Source organism: Silurus meridionalis, chromosome 18 (assembly GCF_014805685.1).
Source record: "Silurus meridionalis isolate SWU-2019-XX chromosome 18, ASM1480568v1, whole genome shotgun sequence".
NCBI classification, from domain to species: Eukaryota; Metazoa; Chordata; class Actinopteri; order Siluriformes; family Siluridae; genus Silurus; species Silurus meridionalis.
The window spans coordinates 11,001,362-11,022,459 of record NC_060901.1 but is presented as its reverse complement, the minus strand read 5'-3'; the positions used below and the strand labels follow the sequence as shown (position 1 = coordinate 11,022,459).

Genomic DNA, 21,098 nt, shown 5'->3' with positions numbered 1-21,098 from the left:
AACTTTCTTTTCCACTATTTCAAAAAAAGTGCACAAATAAGACCACAGGTGTGGCAAGTTCGAGTAAGGAGATTCTTCCATCATTTATTCCTATCAAAATGTTTTGCTTGCTGTTGAACTGACATTGAACTGTGATAAGTAGATACCACCAATCAAAACAAGTTTAAAACAGAGAGCGTGCTCTACCCTGATTGGTGGCTTGCTGCATGTTTGCACAGTTAAGTTTTTATCTGGTCATAAAAAAAACCCCAATGACTGATTTTGCAAAATCTACTGAGTAAAAAGTACAATATTTGACTTTGTAATGTACTGAAGTTAAAGTCTTTTGTTTTTTTTGTTTTTTTTAAACCAACTTGTTTGATCTTTGTTTCATTCTGGCATGTTGAAGCTGTTGTGTTAATCCTTGGTTAATGCAGTGTTGAGGTTTACAATGCGATTTATATTTTTTTAAATAAAACCTCGCACATCACCTGTTTAGGGCTTTTCACCAACATGTGTTTGTTTCAGGTACTATTTACACCTCTGCATGTGGTGAAGTTGGTTCCAATTAGCTGCAGTCCAGTCAGAATTACATGGTGTTGAAGCATGGAATGGTAGTCATAATGGTTCAGAATTCCTGTCACCCGGAATAAGTCTCCAAAATTCCTTGCCTGCAAAACAACCCCAAACCATTAAGCGTCCACCTCCATGTTTGGTGTGAGGAAGTCTACTAACATCATCTCTCCTGTTCCGTCTTGCACAAGCTCTTCTGTTAAAGCCAGAAATGTCACATTTCAATTCTGTCCACAGATCTTTCTTCCAGTCATTCACTGTCCAATTCGTGTTTTTTCCCCCCTAATTTATTGCATATAAACAACATACGTATCTGAAAAATGACTGTTTCTAAACCTCCAAAAGGCACTGTATAATTACTAAAATACTTAAATAAAAAAATACTAGTGTGCATACTAAAATTTCTAGAATGCATACTTACATTTCTAGTTTACTTTAATTTCTAGTATGCACACTTAAAACCTGTAAAAAAAACACTGCACAAACAGTGGTCTTAAGTTCATAAATTCTTTGTAAAAGTCCGAATGCAATCTGTCTATATTCTATAACAGATGCAGGTTCTTTGTGCGTGATTAAATAATGACTATAATACATGAAATTAATGACAATAATCAACTTATATCATCAATCATGTTCTGAGTTCCACACTCTCCTATGCAGTCTTTAGTGTCTCAACAGGCAAAAGTATTTTTTTCTAATGCTAAATCTGGACAGAAATTGTGAAAACCTAGCATAATACTGGAGAACACAACCCTGAAATTGTGACGTTCCAGGAATTATAAGACCAAACCTGTGAATGATTTGTGTGATGACAAGCTAAGACACTTTGGCTAGAGAAAGATATGAAGCAATAGATTCTGCAAATATATGATCTTCCTGGGGTATGAAAAACAGATACACCACTGGGATCTCCGCCATCATTTAGACGTTTAACTTAATGCAGTTAAACACCCGAAATAACACAAATATGAAGCATGACCTTTCTAAAGAAGCAGGATTTATTGCTCTAAAGCAGTTATGTTTAAAAAAACTAAACAATAAATCTGAAGCCTACAGACTTCACAGCTATTTATTATACAGCATTTTATAGACTTTTATAGCTCCATCTAAACAGCATTGCTTTGGTCACCACTGTGGCTCTGCATGTGTCTCTTCAAATGGCTACGGCGAATAAAGCTCTTTGAGCAAACGGGACAAGGGAACGGCTTCGAGTCTGTGTGACTGAACATGTGTTCGCTCCAGCAGTTCCGCCTAGAAAATGTCTTGCCGCAGATTTGGCAGGTGAAAGGTCGTACCCCCGTGTGTGACCTCATGTGTATCGTGCGGTGGCTCGATACGATAAATCCTCTCCCACACACGTCGCATTGATAAGGTTTCTCTCCAGTGTGGCAACGACGATGAACCTGCAGACGCCCAGCTGAGCTGAAGGACTTCCCACACTCTATGCACGTGTAAGGTTTCTCTCCAGTGTGTATTCTTGTATGGATGTTAAGGTTCCCAGCGGTTTGGAAGCATTTCCCGCAGTAAGAGCAGCAGTATGGCCGCTCTTCCGAATGAGACTTCATGTGTGACTTGAGCTGCGACTTGCTGAAGAACTTCTTGCCACAGTTTAAGCAAACGTGAGGCTTTTCTCCTGTGTGGTTCGAAATGTGAGCTAACAAATTGCTCAGGTTTGCGAAACACCTCCCGCAGTGGTCACATTGGTGAGGTCGGAACTCCGGATGGGTTTTTAAGTGGTTTCTTAGCTCTATCGGAGTAAACGTCTCGCCACAAAATTTACACTCTCCTGGCGCAGGTTTCGGAGGAGGCGCCGCTTTTTCCGAAGTGGGCAAGCTCTCGCTTACTACGTGGTTATGGATTTTGGAATGGGCAACAAGAGCTTGCAGGCTCGCACATTCCTCTCCGCAGTCAGTACATCTCTGTGGTTTTTCTTCTTTGTGTTCCGTGCGGTGTCTCGTCCAAGCCTTCATGGATTCAAAACTCTTTTCACAGTGAGGGCAGGAATAAACTAACTTCCTGTGCCTTTTACTCTGATGTCCAGAAGCCTGGAAATGTGTTTTGAAGCTCGTTTTACAGGGCACACATTTGTAGCTGGCTTTACCAGGATGCTGCTCCTTGTGCGCTCTTAAACGCCTCCTCTGCACCGTCTTGGTATTTTCTGGAGGAAAAGGTAAATGCAGAGTAAATAGTTAAAACAAAATGGCAGTGTTTTTCAAGTTATTCGAAAAAACGAATCGACCAAAAGCAATCGGCATTTTATACCGGCTAATGGCTGCCCTTAATTCTAAATATTGGCATCGGCCAGAGAAAAACCCATATCGGTCGCCCTCTACTGGTTTATTAATGAATTTTTTAATAAAGCTCAGTTCTTCTATTTTACATGGATGGATGTTATGTGCTTCTTGTTTTTTATTCAGTATCCATTTTAAACCGGTTGATTAATCGGTTACCGGGCAAGTACGATCCAAACTAGCTATCAGTAAAATCGATCGACCTCTAATTATGATTTGTCTACCATCTCAGCTTCCACCTAATTTTTTACCACAAAACATTTTAGAGAACCTCAAGGTCTCATCACTTATTGGTGATAGGTAACTATAGTTTTGAATTTGCATTATATATTTGTATATTCTAAACGCTAGACACAGAATAACAAAATGTATCTGCAATAACCCCCATGACTAGGAGAGGTAAGTACCAGTAATGTTTGAATTCTCAGAGGGTGATTCTTTAGAAACAGGAACAACCCTGCCAAAGAAACAAAACAAATAGTGTCATTTATATTCAAAGGACAAAACAAATGACATCAGATTAATGCTCATGCACACAAACACAGCAAAGCTTAAAATATACTCACTTAAGTGGAACTGGTTCACTGCTTATACAGCAGGAGAGTAACACAGATGGCAGGCTGATCTGTTTAATTGCAGGTAACAGATGCTTCGGAACAATAACTTTAAGCATCTGTCCACTTTTGCCCTCTGATCCAGTAGATAATTTCTTAGCACCTTCACCACCACTGTTTCCTGGATCACTAATCGTTGCGTTTGGCTCAGAGTTTTCAACGTCTGTTGATGTTTCTTCCATACATTCCGTTTGGGAGGTTTTCAACGTCTCCTCTTCGGTCTCGTAGACATCTTTCACGTTTAAGTCCACTTCTTCTTGTGTGTTATTTGTAAGAGATTCTGACTCTTCACACACAGACTCAGAATGACACATTGCTTGTTCTGAAGTCACGATCGTATCAACTAAAACATCATTTTTAATGTCCTGCATCACATCCTGGTGAGTCTGGCAGGAATTATCCATGCTGGAGGGCGTTGCAGATTGATCATCAGATTTGCTCTCAGCTGGGATGACTTCATCGGCCATAGAATCGAGAGACAAAGCTGATATGATTCTTTCCTCGACAACAGATGGCAGTCCTGACAATAAAACATATCGAGCGTAAACAATATTAAATTTAAGCACCAAACCTCAACTGTACTTAAAATCAAACATCTTCTAATAAAGGTAGTGAAGCACTTAAAATACCTACTTTGATTTACAGCATTTCTTTTTTGGCTTCTACGACTTCTTATGAAATATGTACAGTGTAAGTCAAAGCAGTGATCGCTACACACCCAGCTAGATGGACATGTTATACTTGCTAGTTTAAATGTACAGTCAGACGTACATTAAAATCAGCATTCCATTTTTTTCTCCTAAATTGTAGCCCCTAATTTAAAGAATGCTCACCATTTCTTTCCAAGTTTTCATGATAGTCACTTTGTAGCAGAGGAAGCAAGTGGGTCGGATCACAGTTCATCTGTACCAAATCGTCCAGTTCTGTGGGTTCAGAATCTAACCACTGGGCAACCTGAAACCCCCCAAAAATTCAGAAAAATTATTTATAATTTAAACTCAAGATTGATTTTACAATCAGAATATTATCAAAAACAGTTGCATCTCAATAAATTAGAATATCATTTAAAAGTTGATTTTTTTTAGTCATTCAATAGAAAAAGTGAAACTCATTATATAAATTCAACACAGACTGATATATTTCAAATGTTTATTTCTTTTAATTTTGATGATTTTGGCTCACAATTAACAAAAACCCACCAATTTACTATCTCGAGAAATTTAAATACTTCATAAGACCATGTTGGCCTTCTGAAGGTTATATACATTTACTCTATATGTACTCAATACTAAGTAGGGGCTCCTTTTGCTTTAACTACTGCCTCAGTTCAGATGACATGACTCCCCAAACCACCACTGACTGTGCAAACTTTACACTGGACCTCAAGCAACTTGGATTCTGTGCCTCTTCTTTCTTCTTCCAGACTCTGGGACCTTGATTTCCAAATGAAATGCAAAATTTACTTTCATCTGAAAAGACGATTTCGGCCCACTGAGCAACAGTCCAGTCCTTTTTGTTCTTTGCCCAGGTAAGACACCTCTGACGTTGTCTCTTGTTCAGGAGTGGCTTGACACAAGGAATGCATCAGTTGTAGCCCATGCATACATCTGTGCGTGGTGGCTCTTGAAGCACTGACTCCAGCTGCAGTCCACTCATTGTGAATCTCCCCAAATTCTTGAATGGGCTTCGTTTCACCTTTTTCTACCACATTTTTTCCTTCCATTCAACTTTTTATTAATTTGCTTGGATTCAGCACTCTGTGAACAGCAGCTTCTTTAGCGATGACCGTTTGTGTCTTACCCTCCATGTGCAGGGTGTCAATGATCTGTACAACTGTCAAGTCAGCAGTCTTCCCCCATGATTGTGTAGCCTGAACCAGACAGACACTGTTGAATTTAGTGAGCTGATTAGAGTGTGACATCACGAGCCTCCAATATTGAACCTTTTCACAATATTCAAATTTTAAGATACTAAATTCCGGGTTTTCATTAGCTGTAAGCCATAATCATCACAATTAGGAAGAAACACTTGAAATGTATCTGTCTGTGTGTAATGAACCGACATAATATACAGGTTTCACTTTTTGCATTGAATTACTAAAATAATTCAACATTTCAATGATATTTTAATTTATTGAGCTGCACCTGTATATGTGTGGTGATTTGGGAAAACCAGTCGGTCGCTGTTGCTGAATTCTGGAAAACTAAATTAACATAATTTCTTCTAATTTTTTTTCTAATCAAATTTTATTTCAAACTTTCCACAAAAATGAGTCACTAGGAAGCCAGTTATGAAACAGCAGTATGTATGAATGTATGAAAGGACGCTATAAAAATCTAAAGAGATCGGACGATTAATCTGCTGTAGACTGGATTCAGTCCATTATTTTCAAACATATCAGCCAGTATTTATTTTATCTGGCCAATGATGTAAAACAAAAAAGCCAAATATCATTATACACACTGTATGGGAAAAACGGCTGACGTAAACCATCAGATCTATTTAACCTGTTTGAAGCTGGGTACTGGCAGGAGCTTTTCCAGTCTGGAGAGAAAATAGCCAACAAGGACCTGCAGTGCTTTGTCAAACTCAGGACCATACTCCTGTGGGAACACTTCCTGGAGAAATAGGGACATAACATGACACAAAGCGGTAAGCATATAGGTCACTAAAATAAAAAATTAATTTGCATTCATTTTCTGATAAAGGTTGATTTTGCATTTACAGTGAACATACGCCCGGATTCAATCATCAATAAATACATTCTGATACTGGTTTATTAGTACACGGAGTAAAAATACAATCAGTCTATAATCTCTGTTGGGAGACAAAATAGTCAGAAAGCAGATTTATTTATTTATTTAATTTTTTTTTTCTTTCTCAGAAAGGTGCTAGATCAAACACCTCGCAAAGAAGTAGGTCTACAGACATTGTTTGAAGTTTGCTAGAAACTCAGCTTCTTGGAAATCAACTGGAAGTACATTCCACCATGCATTTCTTGTACCCTAAGAGATAGTGGGACCAGTCAAGCAGTGGTGCGGTGTCAGGAGGTGTAATTACTGAGAGGTCGAGGGGTGCTGCTTTTTAGCTGTGTAGGTGAGCATTAGTGTTTTAAATCTGGCAGCTACAGGAAGCCAGTGCAGGCAATGTAGCAGTGTTGATCACTATTTTTGTCATTCTCAGCTAATTACACACAAATGACTGCAAAATACTAGATAAAGTAATTAGCTAATTGTAGATATTGGATGTTTGCTGAATTTCTGGCTATCAACCCACATGCTTGGGTTTACCTTTTTTTTTAAGCATTTAAAGCATTATAAAATGTAAACACAGTTAATGTGACTAAAGTGAACTCTTAGAAGATTAACATTGTTTAGCCCTTAAAAAATTTTCTTTGGTCAGTCAGAATATGATGCTCTTCTACTCGGCCTTCCCACACAACATTTCCAATGTTAAACCAGAAGATTTAGAAAGCTATGCGTAATGATTTACCTGAAAGAAATGCTCCTTTTTAACTGGGTCCTCAAGAAGGCTTAAGACGAGCTTCAGCAATCTGCCCTGTAACACCTCAACCTCTGAACCAGTGCTCTACAACAAATTAAAAGATCTACATGTTAATTACTCACACGCATACATTATCTGAACTTTATAATGTATATTCAAGCACACAATAAGTTGTGTATAAGTCTGCAGGGTGTCATTTATTAAAATCAAAGTGAAATTTCCTATTTGCAAACATTCAGCCAAAAGAGTAAAACACAGCATTCTTTGTTTCAGAAGGATTAAACATGCACACACCTTTAGTATTAAAATGAGAAAACTCCAGAATTACAAATAGCAGAAAAAAGCAATCTATTAAAACGGTACAGTATCTCCCAGTGAACTTATCTAATCTAAACCTATCTAACGGACAATAAATTAGACTACATCTGACTCCAGTGGACCACTCATCATCATCTTGTCTCATCATCATCACTAGTGGAGTACGTGACTGTAAGATGCAGGCAATTTTATTTACCATGGAAATTCTAATTTTATTTACTACTGCTTTCATTGTCGGAGTGCACATTCCCCCAGCGCTAATGCTAAGGAGCCACTATGTGAAGTCTACAGGGCTATTAGCGACCTGCAGAATGCTCACCTCGACGAACTGTTTATTATCGCTGGAGATTTCGAACATGCAAATGTCAGGACTGTGCTCACTAAACTCCATCAGCATGTGGACTTTGCAACTAGAGGGGTGAACACACTGGATCTTGTTTACACAAACATCCCCGGCACGTAAAGTGCGGCGCCCTGATCATCGATGGATCCTCTGTGATTGTCAAGAGCACCAAATTCCATTGTGTACATCTGGTGGAGAATTTCACCGGGTCACTCAACACCAGCTCGATCACTAAGAAAGCCCAGCAGCACCTCTACTTCCTGAGTAGGTTGAGGAAAGTCTCCCTCCCCCCATCCTAACCATGTTCTACAGAGAGACCATCGAGAGCAGCTGCATCACTGCCTGGTTTAGGAACTGCAACATCTCAGATCGTAAGACCCTACAGAGGATAGTGAGGACAGCTGAGAAGATCACTGGAGTCTCTCTCCGCTCTATCACGGACATTTACAACACACACCAACAGCATTGTGGACGATACCCACACACCCCTCAATACACACACACACTTCACCCTCCTGCCATCAGGAAAGAGGTTCCGAAGCTTTCGGGCTTCACAACCAGACAGTGCAACAGTTTTTTCCCTCAAGCCATTAGGCTCCCCAACACACAGAACTGAACTGTACATAACACACACACACACACGTTACTGAACTGCACAACCTGAACTCAACACACACTCATCAGTCATCTCAATCCAGTCCACCTCCCATATTATATTTATAATTATTTATATTATACTGTTACATGCTGCACTACATTGTGTTTATGTTTACAAACACACTCGTTTATAGTCCTCTTTAGCACATTACTGTATGATCATATTATACAATAGGTTCACTGGTCGGTGCTATTATGTATTGTGTATATCATATTGTCTTGTGTCTGTCTGCACTGTTGTTTTTTTTTGACTGCACACAACCTTCTTTACCCCAGTTCTGTTATGTAATTTTATGTTGTGTGGTGTCGCACCTGGGTTCTGAAGAAACATTGTCCCATTTCACTGTGTGCTGCGTCAGCTATATATGGTGGAAATGAAAATAAAGGCTTCTTGGATTGACTTCATTATTTCAACGTCCACTACAGCAATTTCAGCGAACATTCTCACCTTAGATACATTGAAGGTTTCAGCTGTGTGAAGACGTGCCTTCACAGCCTTTAAGTCGGTTGGTAACTCATCTTTGCACATTTCAAGGATCATCTGTGTGGAAAAAAGAGGGGGGGGAAGGATATTTTCCACTCTAGTGCCATATGAAATGATCGACCAACCAAGTTTCACCACTAATGCGCAAGATGTGTGACACATGCCGCTTTCTTCGTGTTTTCATTCCTTTTTCACTTATTAGTTCCATTCAAAACAGAAAAATAAAGATGCACGGAAAAGAAACTAGGATATGAGGATTCAAGCACAAATTAATGTATGGAATGAGATGTTTTTGCTCCCTGACGTGTCATTTAGAGAAGTGACTTTGTTTCCCAGGATCATTCAAATAATATCATCCTCATGCACTCTTATGTACTCACATGCATATGCTAGTGTCTCAGTCTAAACAAGATTCTATTTATCACATTTACATTTTTCTCTTTTTTTTAATTGCAAGAAATAATGACATTCATGCAAAGAAATTTTTGTTATTATTATGGTATCATTTATTAAAATAAGTTTTATAAAAGAAGTGAATAATTTAAACCCTTCGTTATGTGTTACAATAATAAAGTATTTTGCCTTTGGAACAATTCTCAAATAGCTACTGATCTCTTTCCTCCTGGCCTGTTCCTTTAATTTATTTGAGGAAGAGGCAAAGTTGGGAAAACAAGACATCGACTAGACTTGTAAGAAGCAGCCTATGGATCTCACCTTTGCTCTCAGGCCCATAATGAGCACACTCCTCTGTCTTTCACTCAGAATCTCAGGGACCATCCGTGTTATGACGAGGATGTACTCTTCGAGCTTGTCGAAACACTCCAAGTTTTGCTGCTGAACGACTCGCCACATGAAGGCAGACATGAGGCGTAGTGGAGGCACCAGCAGCCGCACAGAGCACAGAGGGAGAGAGCCTACAAAGTACATTTCCACTTAAATTTACTGCCTTTTAAATGTAATCAAAGACTTTGTACACATAGTGGTTTGGTAACAGATAATGACCATGCCAGAATGCAAACCTATAAGAACTGCATTAAAAGTATTGATAATCATTTTTGAAAGGCTGTGGACATTAAAAGGTTGGTTTCTAGCTATTTAAATTGACCAGTTTCCAATTAGGCAAGGCCAATGCTATCTAGACCAGCCTTACATTAACCAGACTGACCTTACATTAACTAGACCAGCCTTACATTATCGATCACATCCTGAAACCTTTTAGACCAGCCTAACAATAACTAGACCAGCATTACATAATCAGAAAATCATCTAGCACAGGCTTACATCATCTAGCACATCCTCAAACCTTTTAGACCAGCCTAACACCAACTGGACCAGCCTTAAATTATCAGAAAATCATCTAGACCAGACTAAGACCATATAAAATATTTAAAAATCTCTAGACCAGCCTAAGGCCATCTAAAACCATCTAGATCAACCTAACACCATCTAAAACCTCTACATCTAATCCAGGTGTAGGTGGTAGCTCAGTGCTTAAGACTTGGACTCTGGATCTCTGCACCACCAAGCTGCCACTGCTGGGCCCTTAATCCTTACTTGCTAAGTTGTAAGTCGCTCTGGATAAGTGCGTCTACCGAATGCTGTAAATGTAGACCAGCATAACACCATCTAATACCCCCTAAAACTATCTACACAAGTCTAATACCTCCTAAAACTATCTACACCAGTCTAACACCGTCTAATACCTCCTAAAACTATCTACACCAGCCGAACACCGTCTAATACCTCCTAAAACTATCTACACCAGTCTAACACCGTCTAATACCTCCTAAAACTATCTACACCAGTCTAACACCGTCTAATACCTCCTAAAACTATCTACACCAGCCTAACACCGTCTAATACCTCCTAAAACTATCTACACCAGCCTAACACCGTCTAATACCTCCTAAAACTATCTACACCAGCCTAACACCTAATACCTCCTAAAACTATCTACACCAGCCTAACACCGTCTAATACCTCCTAAAACTATCTACACCAGCCGAACACCGTCTAATACCTCCTAAAACTATCTACACCAGCCGAACACCGTCTAATACCTCCTAAAACTATCTACACCAGCCTAACACCGTCTAATACCTCCTAAAACTATCTACACCAGCCTAACACCGTCTAATACCTCCTAAAACTATCTACACCAGTCTAACACCGTCTAATACCTCCTAAAACTATCTACACCAGCCTAACACCGTCTAATACCTCCTAAAACTATCTACACCAGCCTAACACCGCCTAATACCTCCTAAAACTATCTACACCAGCCAACACCGTCTAATACCTCCTAAAACCTATCTACACCAGCCTAACACCGTCTAATACCTCCTAAAACTATCTACACCAGTCTAACAGCGTCTAATACCTCCTAAAACTATCTACACCAGCCTAACACCGTCTAATACCTCCTAAAACTATCTACACCAGCCGAACACCGTCTAATACCTCCTAAAACTATCTACACCAGCCGAACACCGTCTAATACCTCCTAAAACTATCTACACCAGCCGAACACCGTCTAATACCTCCTAAAACTATCTACACCAGCCGAACACCGTCTAATACCTCCTAAAACTATCTACACCAGCCTAACACCGTCTAATACCTCCTAAAACTATCTACACCAGCCGAACACCGTCTAATACCTCCTAAAACTATCTACACCAGCCTAACACCGTCTAATACCTCCTAAAACTATCTACACCAGCCGAACACCGTCTAATACCTCCTAAAACTATCTACACCAGCCGAACACCGTCTAATACCTCCTAAAACTATCTACACCAGCATAACACCGTCTAATACCTTCTAAAACTATCTACACCAGCATAACACCGTCTAATACCGCCTAAAACTATCTACACCAGTCTAACACCGTCTAATACCTCCTAAAACTATCTACACCAGCCTAACACCGTCTAATACCTCCTAAAACTATCTACACCAGCCGAACACCGTCTAATACCTCCTAAAACTATCTACACCAGTCTAACACTGTCTTATACCTTTACTGAACTTAAGTGTTTATATGCAGAATTGGAAATATCTAAAAAACTGCAACTTTTGACGTGTCAATAATTGCGTCAAGATGATTGTTTACAGGAAGTTATATTTATATCTCAACAGCGTTCACTGCCAAACTGAGCTGTCATGAAAAAGCCCGTGTGTGGGGACCAGAACCAGCTCATGAGGGTATTATTTATTTTGAAATCTCAGAAACACACGAATCCTTTATGAACTTAACACGCCGTTAGAAACATTATACAGAGTAAATATAATCTTTACACGCATCATACACAGTAAATGTAGTACAGAGCTAACCGGAGGCTAACCGCAGTTTATTACAGAAGTACGCAAAGCAAAGCTAAATGATAACAGTATCACGTTAACTAACACGTGTCATGTATTTCAGTACGCACCCATACTGTACTTCTTAGTGAAGAGCTGCTGAATAAAAAGAAAACTTTATTCACTAAAAAAAAGATTGAGCGCTGAACTACGCCTTCAGCTGCGTTTCCTCTTTTCCCGACTGCATGATACTTTAGACTGGAATTAGCGCCACCTACTGACCTGGAGACGAACACTACAATGTATATACTTACATACATTCACTGTATACATAGTAGTCTTGTACTTTTGTTTGAATTGACCGGGAAGACAACACGTCCAACTAAAGCATTGGTAGGTAAAAAAAAAAAGCTTATGTATTTGTTATTAATAAATCTTATTCTTAAACCAGCAATGATTAAATAGGTCTTTTAAGATGTAGACTAAATACAAAATAGTGCTATAAAATTTATACAATATTCTCCCAAGTCTAACTTCTCACTTCAAAAACCGCAGAAAGAAATAAAAACACACTTTACAGCACAGGACGTTTTGATGTTTAATAAGGGACATGAAATTGTCACATTTTTGGTTGCTTCGTGAACCAAATATATGATAGTATTCACACAACTGAATATAAATCGAAGTTTGTAAATCCCTCAAAAGATTAGAAACAACTTTCTTTTAACTGTTTTCGAGACACATGCATGTTCCTTCTGTTTATATGTAATCAACTAGGTAAAGGGCAAAAACACACAAGAATTTGACAGTAAATGAGTTCTGTAGATGAGTTCACATTTGACATTTTTGACTTTAACATAAGAACTTATGTAAGTTGGAGAACTGGAGAGATGATGTTAGCAGGCTACCTCACCCCACAGCAGTGCTTTGGACAGTCCTTTTACAACATATATGTCCTGTTTAGTTAGTTTTTGTTTTTTTGTGGTTCAACTCTCCTTGAAACAATCCCTGAATGTCGAGATCATGGTTCCCAGGCCCATACTGGACTTTTTGGTGTGGCTGGAGTTTACCATAAATGCCCACAGAAAAACTGCTTTCTGGCATTGCAGTGACTGCTGTGCCAGTGTCTGATTTGAACTTAGTATTTTGTCCATTTAGTCTGACAAGTTCAATTCACTCGATTGTCTGAATTCTCACAGGAAAGCAACGTTTTTAATGCTCTTCTCTTTATGTTTGTGAGTGATGTCATTAACAGTTCCAGCTGACCAGCATAGCTTTGCGAAATGTCCTTTTTTTTTTTGGCGTTTAACGACAATCTGCTTCACTTGCAACTTGCATTTTTATCCACTTCGCTGGATCCCTTATGTTTTGACCATTTCACATTCTTTTGTGACAGTTTTGGGTTTTTAGCTTATTGCATGAACATCCCCTGCTATTTGCACCTCACTTGAACTTCCAAGCAGAATGGGCTGCTGTCTCTTCACGGCCTCGCTTTGCCTCACTTTAATCATGGCTTTTTTTTTCCAAGCTGCAAACTTTCAGACAGTCCTACATCCCATTGAACGACAATCCCAGCCAACATTTTCATGTGGGCCCATGCAGGTTTTTGCTGGACTGTCATTCTGGCCCTGCATGGGCAACCCAAATGGGGCCCTGAGACAATGTAAATACAGTGCAGTGTGTAGAGGTTAAAAAATAATTATTATAAAAATCATTTAAATCTTCCAAGCAGAATGGGCTGCTGTCTCTTCACAGGCTCGCTTTGCTTCACTTTATCCATGGCTTTATCCAGTGTGAGCTCAGGATCAAGCTGCAAACTTCCAGACAGCCCTGCATCCCGTTGAACGACGATGTTGCCCCTTTTCAATTCATCTCCTGAGGTTCCAAACTCACAATGTTCCGCGAGTGCATGGACAGCAGTTATTTTTCTATGCTCTCTCCAGCCTCTTGGTTGCATCTGTTAAAACGAGCTCGTTCAAAAATCACTTTACGTTTGCTTACATGCATGTGAATGCCGTTTTCACCCTCTTATATTGTCACATTTAGTCTGACATTTACTCGCATCAAAATGGATGCGACGCTTTGAGCGATATAGAATCGCGTCCAGACCTGACGTGACTCTATATCGCTCAAAGCGTCAAATCCATTTTGGCCATTGACTTCTACAGTATATCGCTGAAATCTGCCATGCCTGGGTGCATCAGCAACGGCGTGAGATGCGGCACACCTTCTGCTCCATTCACTGTCCTTCTTTCTCCGTCTCGCTCAAAGTTCTCCGACTTCTTTTTATCTCAGTTTCTTCTGAGACAGACACGTGCTCACGGCAGTGGTATCGTAAGTAAATACTGTAGTTTACTAAACTTCTGACACCAGGTTATATAATTAATGAGCACGAGACAGCACACGGGGACCAACACGACTCTTTACTTCCGGTTCTGTTCAACATACAAGTGGGTTTGGGTAACTTCAATTATTTCCTTTACAAAACATTGCTCATACCAAGTGTATGACAACAAGCCTAAAATAAGCTTGCTTCCCCCCAAAAAAACAAGTTGTAGTGACCGAGACAACACGTGAAACGCGTGTTTCACAAGGAAGTTTACTGCATACGTCACTTAGCAACACTACACGCTCTCTGTTCATAAACACAACAGCAATGCATGACGGGAACGTCATTTCTTAAAGAGACAGTACCTCACTACACAAGCAAATTTCTTAGTCAGGTATTTACATGCCGTGATTTAATTTCGTTTTGATTAATACATTTATTAGTTTATTATTCATCCTAAGACAAATACAGTAATGTGTTAAAACAAAGGGTATAACATAATTTTTTGTGAAAAATACTGACATGCAAATGTCCCATTCCAATGTGAGGTAAAATACTGTGTGACGTCACAGTACTACTCACCCAGGTATAAAAGCTCTCTGTCAATTCTACAGCAGTCATTTGCTGCAAGTGTAAGCAAAGGAGGTTTTAATAAGGTAACCAAGCGAATTTCTGCTAGAATAACCTAAAAAGTTACTACGAAGATAACCCATTACCAGTTTCTCTGTAATCATGCGTCTAAAACCGATGAATGTCGTGCGACAAATGTGGCAAAGAAATATGTGTAGCCAATCAGGACACACAACGTACATCAGAGAGGTTCACAAATTGCAAAGCAAAGGCTTCTATCCGGTTTATGTGGGCAAAACAGAAATTAATGAAGGCCTTCTCACTGGAAACATGTCATATACTATAAATCCACAAAGTGCTACGCAGAAATACCAGTCTATGTGGAGCATTATCCATGCTGGTGGTGCACGTGGTTGGGTTCCCTGGAACTACAAGTTGCATGCTTATTTGAGTAACTTTACAGTGAGACCAGATGAGACCATATTTCCAGAGTTGTGTGCAAAGTTGAAGGACCACTATGGTAATTGTGCCGTTATTGTCAACTCAGAAGATTCAGAAGAAATTAAATTTGACGACAATGGAAATTCTCCCTATCCTTCATCTCCAGTGGAGTTTCTACCAATGAGCTGTTGTCCAAAGGTGGCTGAATCCTATGGCCATAAAATGCTGAAAACACCCCCCGACTACTATGCACATCTAAATCCTCTCAACAACGCATGGTCACTTGTTAATATGTACATACTTAACAACAGAGAAAAATACACATGGAAGGTCTACTATGAAGGGATCCTGCATAAAGTGATAGACTTTGAAGAGATAGTCAAGGCAGCTCTGAGTATGATGACCCAAAAGAAATGGAAGGACACAGTGACAAGAGAGTTGTGGACACTCAGATAAGGAAATGGGTTCAAACCTCATTTTTGTCAGGTTCCAGCTATGGCAATATATAATATGATTATAAATAAAATTATATGATAATTGTAATATGATTCTGAATAAAATCATATTAAAATACTTTCACTGACTAACAGGGTGCTTGTGACCATGTAAATACAGTGCAGTGTGTAGAGGTAAATAATAATTATTATAAAAATCATTTAAAAAAGTGAAAAACATGACATAATTCTCACAATGACAAAACACTGAAAAGTAAAATGTTGGTTTAATATACTTAGCTGAAGTAAAGAGAAAGATTCGTGTAATGGTCTGTGGAACTGGGGGCTAAGGGATCGAGAGAGTTAGGAAAAGAAAAGCAGACGGAGAGAATAGAAAAAAGGGCTGCAATTAACTAAATCTCCAGAATATAATAATTAGTAATTAAGTTAGGTCTTGCAACTTGTCGACAAGAGAACAGTTACAGAATTGTTAGTGACTGCGAGCTGTTGAAGTAGAAAGTATCTCATTTTAACTTGATAGTCTTGTTATTTTTGTCAGTTTAAACAAGACAGAGGGGGATAGAGATACGGGGCAATCTAGACTAAAAGTTTCAGGTATGAAAATCACCCGCCTGCTGATTCTCCATGATAGAGATACCTCCACATCCACAGATTTGCAGAATAAACCCAGATAGCACCCAGAGCTACCAGAAATGCTCTGTGGTATCTCTGGCACCGCTGGAGACCCACACAAGGACATCGTTCACCAGACTGACCAATATGAGTTGGAGGTGAGCAAACTTTCTTCTGTCTCTAATGCCTCATCACATCCTAGGATCGATTTAGGCCTGCTACGTTTTTCTTTTTTAAAAAAGGTGGTATTGTTTCTACTTATAATGAACTTTGAAGTGTAAAAGACCTGTTTTTGCAAGGATTTCAAGTGCTTAATCGCATTTGTTGTGAAACCTTTCTGTGAAAATGTTTGAGTAGTTTATAGTCATATTTCTTTTATACAAAAGATGTGACACTTCTTTTGTATTGAGTTGTTCTGGTCACTATTTTATATCATAAGAAAGAAACAAACAGTTTTAGCTAATAAGCACACATATAGTAAAAGACATTAAATTGGATTAAGAGAGATCCAAACTAAATGAACTCATGCCCATTCCAATTAAGCCAAGGGGAATAGGGTGCTACAATTGTTTGAAGGTAAAAACACTATATGGACTAATGGGCATGTCCTTGTTCAATCTATTTCAAATGAAGAGAATATCGAAAGGTTGTAGGAAGAGTCACATGTGGCTGGAAAATTCGCATTTTCCAATACTTTTTTATATATATTTATATACTTGCATACATTCACTGTATACATAGTAGTCTTGTACTTTTGTTTAAATTGACTTGAAAGACAACACGGCCAACTAAAGCATCGGTAGGTAAAAAAACTTAAATATGTGTTGTCATTAACAAATCTACTAAAATGTGGAATGAAAATACTGCTATAGAAATGACACTATTCTCTCATGTCTAACTTCTCACTTCAAAAACTTGGAACTTTAAAAGATGTTCTGCATAAAGAAAGAAAGAAAAAAAAATGTTTAATAACGGAAATGAAATTGTCACATTTTGGTTTGCTTTGTGAACCAAATACATGATAATATTCACACAACTGTATATAAATTGAAGTTTGTAAATCCATCAAAAGATTGGAAACAACTTTCTTTTTACTGTTTTCGAGACACATGCATGTTCCTTCTGTTTATATGTAATCAACTAGGTAAAGGGCAAAAACACACAAGAATTTGACAGTAAATGAGTTCTGTAGATGAGTTCACATTTGACATTTTTGACTTGAACATAAGAACTTATGTAAGTTGGAGAACTGGAGAGATGATGTTAGCAGGCTACCTCACCCCACAGCAGTGCTTTGGACAGTCCTTTTACAACATATATGTCCTGTTTAGTTAGTTTTTGTTTTTTGTTTTTTTGTGGTTCAACTCTCCTTGAAACAATCCCTGAATGTCGAGATCATGGTTCCCAAGCCCATACTGGACTTTTCGGTGTGGCTGGAGTTTACCATAAATGCCCACAGAAAAACTGCTTTCTGGCATTGCAGTGACTGCTGTGCCAGTGTCTGATTTGAACTTAGTATTTTGTCCATTTAGTCTGACAAGTTTAATTCACTCACTTGTCTGAATTCTCACAGGAAAGCAACGGTTTTTATGCTCTTCTCTTCATGTTTGTGAGTGATGTCATTAACAGTTCCAGCTGACCAGCATAGCTTTGCGAAATGTCCTTTTTTTTTTTTGGCGTTTAACGACAATCTGCTTCACTTGCAACTTGCATTTTTATCCACTTCGCTGGATCCCTTATGTTTTGACTATTTTACATTCTTTTGTGACAGTTTTGGGTTTTTAGCTTAATGCATGAACATCCCCTGCTATTTGCACCTCACGCAAACTTCCAAGCAGAATTAGATGCTGTCTCTTTACAGCCTCGCTTTGCCTCACTTTAATCATGGCTTTATCCAGTGTAAGCTCAGGATCAAGCTGCAAACTTCAAAACTCCGGACTTCTAGTAGTTCCTAGAATAGCAAAGTCCACTAAAGGCAGTAGAGCATTCTCACATCTAGCTCTTAAACTTTGGAATAGTCTTCCTGACAGTGTCCGGAGCTCAGAAACACTCTCCCAGTTTAAGTGCAGATTAAAAACGCACTTTTTAGCAAAGCCTACACATAACACACATCACATCATAACCTTGTGCTCCAGTACTGATCACATGCACATTATTAACTTGTGCTGTTAATATCATGAACAGCAGCTACGCTAATTCTCTCCACCGCTTCTCTTTCTCTACCATCCCGAGGCATCCTGAGGTTGCTCCAGCCCCAGTCACGTCCCACCTCATGAAGATTGTGGACCTTTAAAGAAGTAGATGCCTCCAAACATCCCGAACCATCCTACACTATATAGATATAACCTATCCATTTAGCCCTCTTCATTTACCCATCCATCTTTCTCCCTATCTCTCTCTCCATTTACCTATCTATCTATCTACCCATCTTTCTCTCTTTATTTAGCCATCTTTCAACCTATTTATCAATCAACCTATCTATCCACCCATCCATCTAAAATATGGATATGTATAACTATATATAATTAACAGGTTTACTGGATTTTTTGCAGCATGGTTATAATAGCTATATCTTAAAAAATATTTATCTAAACTTTTTTGTGTGGTAAATATAGACATTTGTGTGTATTCCAGAATCCCTGCAACACATTTACAGCTGGTTGCAGCAGATTTCCAGCACTATCAGAGCCACAGCTGAACCCAAAATACTGAGATTCAGTACAGCTTCATTATCTGAAATGGTCAGTCTTCCAATCCATTAGCACCCTGAAATATAAAAAAAGATGTGCAAACTGAAGATCTACACTTTGAGTTCCTGTAAATATGGACATGGTCATCGTTACTAACTGATATTTTTGTTTCGGTTGAAGTGCTGAGGAAAAAAAAAGAAAGAAGTTTTTTACTTTGTACAAGTTAACATCTGCACACTCACTGAACAAATGAAAGGTCTTATTTAAAATGACGTCAATTTTCAGCATTAAATTAAACAGTTTATTTGTTAAGGGTTTAATTTAAATTCTTCTTTATTTGACTGTCTACCATCAAATAAATCAAGTCTAAACATAAAACTATCAAACCCCAATATTTAATTACATTTTCTACACTTTAAAAAATGAATGGTAGATAAAATAATGAAACAAAAAGAGAAACACGCTAAGAAACACGGAGTTTGAGCTCCCTCCAAAGATTCTCTATTGGGTTTAGGTCTGGAGACTGGCTAGGCCACGCCAGAACCTTGATATGCTTCTTACAGAGCCACTCCTTGGTTATCCTGGCTGTGTGCTTCGGGTCATTGTCATGTTTGAAGACCCAGCCTCGACCCATCTTCAGTGCTCTAACTGAGGGAAGGAGGTTGTTCCCCAAAATCTTACAATACATGGCCCCGGTCATCCTCTCCTTAATACAGTGCAGTCGCCCTGTCCCATGTGTGGAAAAACACCCCCAAAGCATTATGCTACCACCCCCATGCTTTACAGTAGTGATGGTGTTCATTATTATTCTTCCTCCAAACACGTTTAGTGGAATTATGACCCAAAAGTTCTATTTTGGTCTCATCTGACCACATGACTTTCTTCCATGATTCCTCTGGAATCATCCAAATGGTCATTGGCAAACTTAAGACGTGCCTGGACATGTGCTGGTTTAAGCAGGGGAACCTTCCGTGCCATGCATGATTTCAAACCATGACGTCTTTACCAACAGTAACCTTGAAAACGGTGGTCCCAGCTCTTTTCAGGTCATTGACCAGCTCCTCCCGTGTAGTTCTGGGCTGATTTCTCACCTTCCTTAGGATCATTGAGGTGGGATGAGGTGGGATCTTGCATGGAGCCCCAGTCCGAGGGAGATTGACAGTCATGTTTAGCTTCTTCCATTTTCTAATGATTGCTCCAACAGTGGACCTTTTTTCACCAAGCTGCTTGGCAATTTCCCCATAGCCCTTTCCAGCCTTGTGGAGGTATACAATTTTGTCTCTAGGGTCTTTAGACAGCTCTTTGGTCTTGGCCATGTTAGTAGTTGGATTCTTACTGATTGTATGGGGTGGACAGGTGTCTTTATGCAGCTAACGACCTCAAACAGGTGCATCTAATTTAGGATAATAAATGTAGTGGAGGTGGACATTTTAAAGGCAGACTAACAGTTCTTTGAGGGTCAGAATTCTAGCTGATAGACAGGTGTTCAAATACTTATTTGCAGCTGTATCATACAAATAAATTGTTTAAAAATCATATATTGTGATTTCTGGATTTTTTTTTTTAGATTATGTCTCTCACAGTGGACATGCACCTACGATGACAATTTCAGACCCCTCCATGATTTCTAAGTGGGAGAACTTGCAAAATAGCAGGGTGTTCAAATACTTATTTTCCTCACTGTGTGTAATATGTAATATATATATACACATACATACACACACACACCCCCACCCTTTTTTTTTTTTTTTTAAAAGCGAGTGAGAATTTGTTCATGTATACTCGTGTCATGGACAGAATAGAGGGTAAATCAAGAACAGGTTCTCAGGAAATAGATAAATAGGTCAGAAATATCTACTACAGTGAAACCCGCTTATCTCGACCTCGGTTAACTCGACAACCCTATTAAGTCGACGTTTTTTTTTTAAGTGGAAC

At 39.0% G+C, this 21,098-nt stretch overlaps 1 protein-coding gene across 1 annotated transcript; it reads right to left on the bottom strand.

Moving 5' to 3' along the window:
- Positions 1-1,532: 1,532 nt before the first annotated feature.
- Positions 1,533-12,354, bottom strand: LOC124401488 (zinc finger protein 35-like). The gene is made up of 9 exons (XM_046873849.1): positions 12,198-12,354; positions 9,478-9,677; positions 8,728-8,820; positions 6,950-7,045; positions 5,965-6,075; positions 4,291-4,411; positions 3,410-3,977; positions 3,251-3,300; positions 1,533-2,710 (listed from the first exon to the last, which is right to left on the bottom strand). Exons 1-9 carry the CDS (start codon positions 12,199-12,201, stop codon positions 1,659-1,661), a joined length of 2,295 nt encoding a protein of 764 aa, XP_046729805.1. The 5' UTR covers positions 12,202-12,354; the 3' UTR covers positions 1,533-1,658.
- Between the last annotated feature and the right edge of the window lie 8,744 nt (positions 12,355-21,098).

Bases quoted from the DNA above. Each gene is read 5' to 3' on its own strand.
- LOC124401488 (XM_046873849.1), bottom strand. The intron at 8,821-9,477 runs GTGAGATCCATA...TTTTCCACACAG, and splicing joins TTATGGGCCTGAGAGCAAAG to ATGATCCTTGAAATGTGCAA. The intron at 4,412-5,964 runs GTTAAATAGATC...GGGGGGTTTCAG, and splicing joins CAGTACCCAGCTTCAAACAG to GTTGCCCAGTGGTTAGATTC.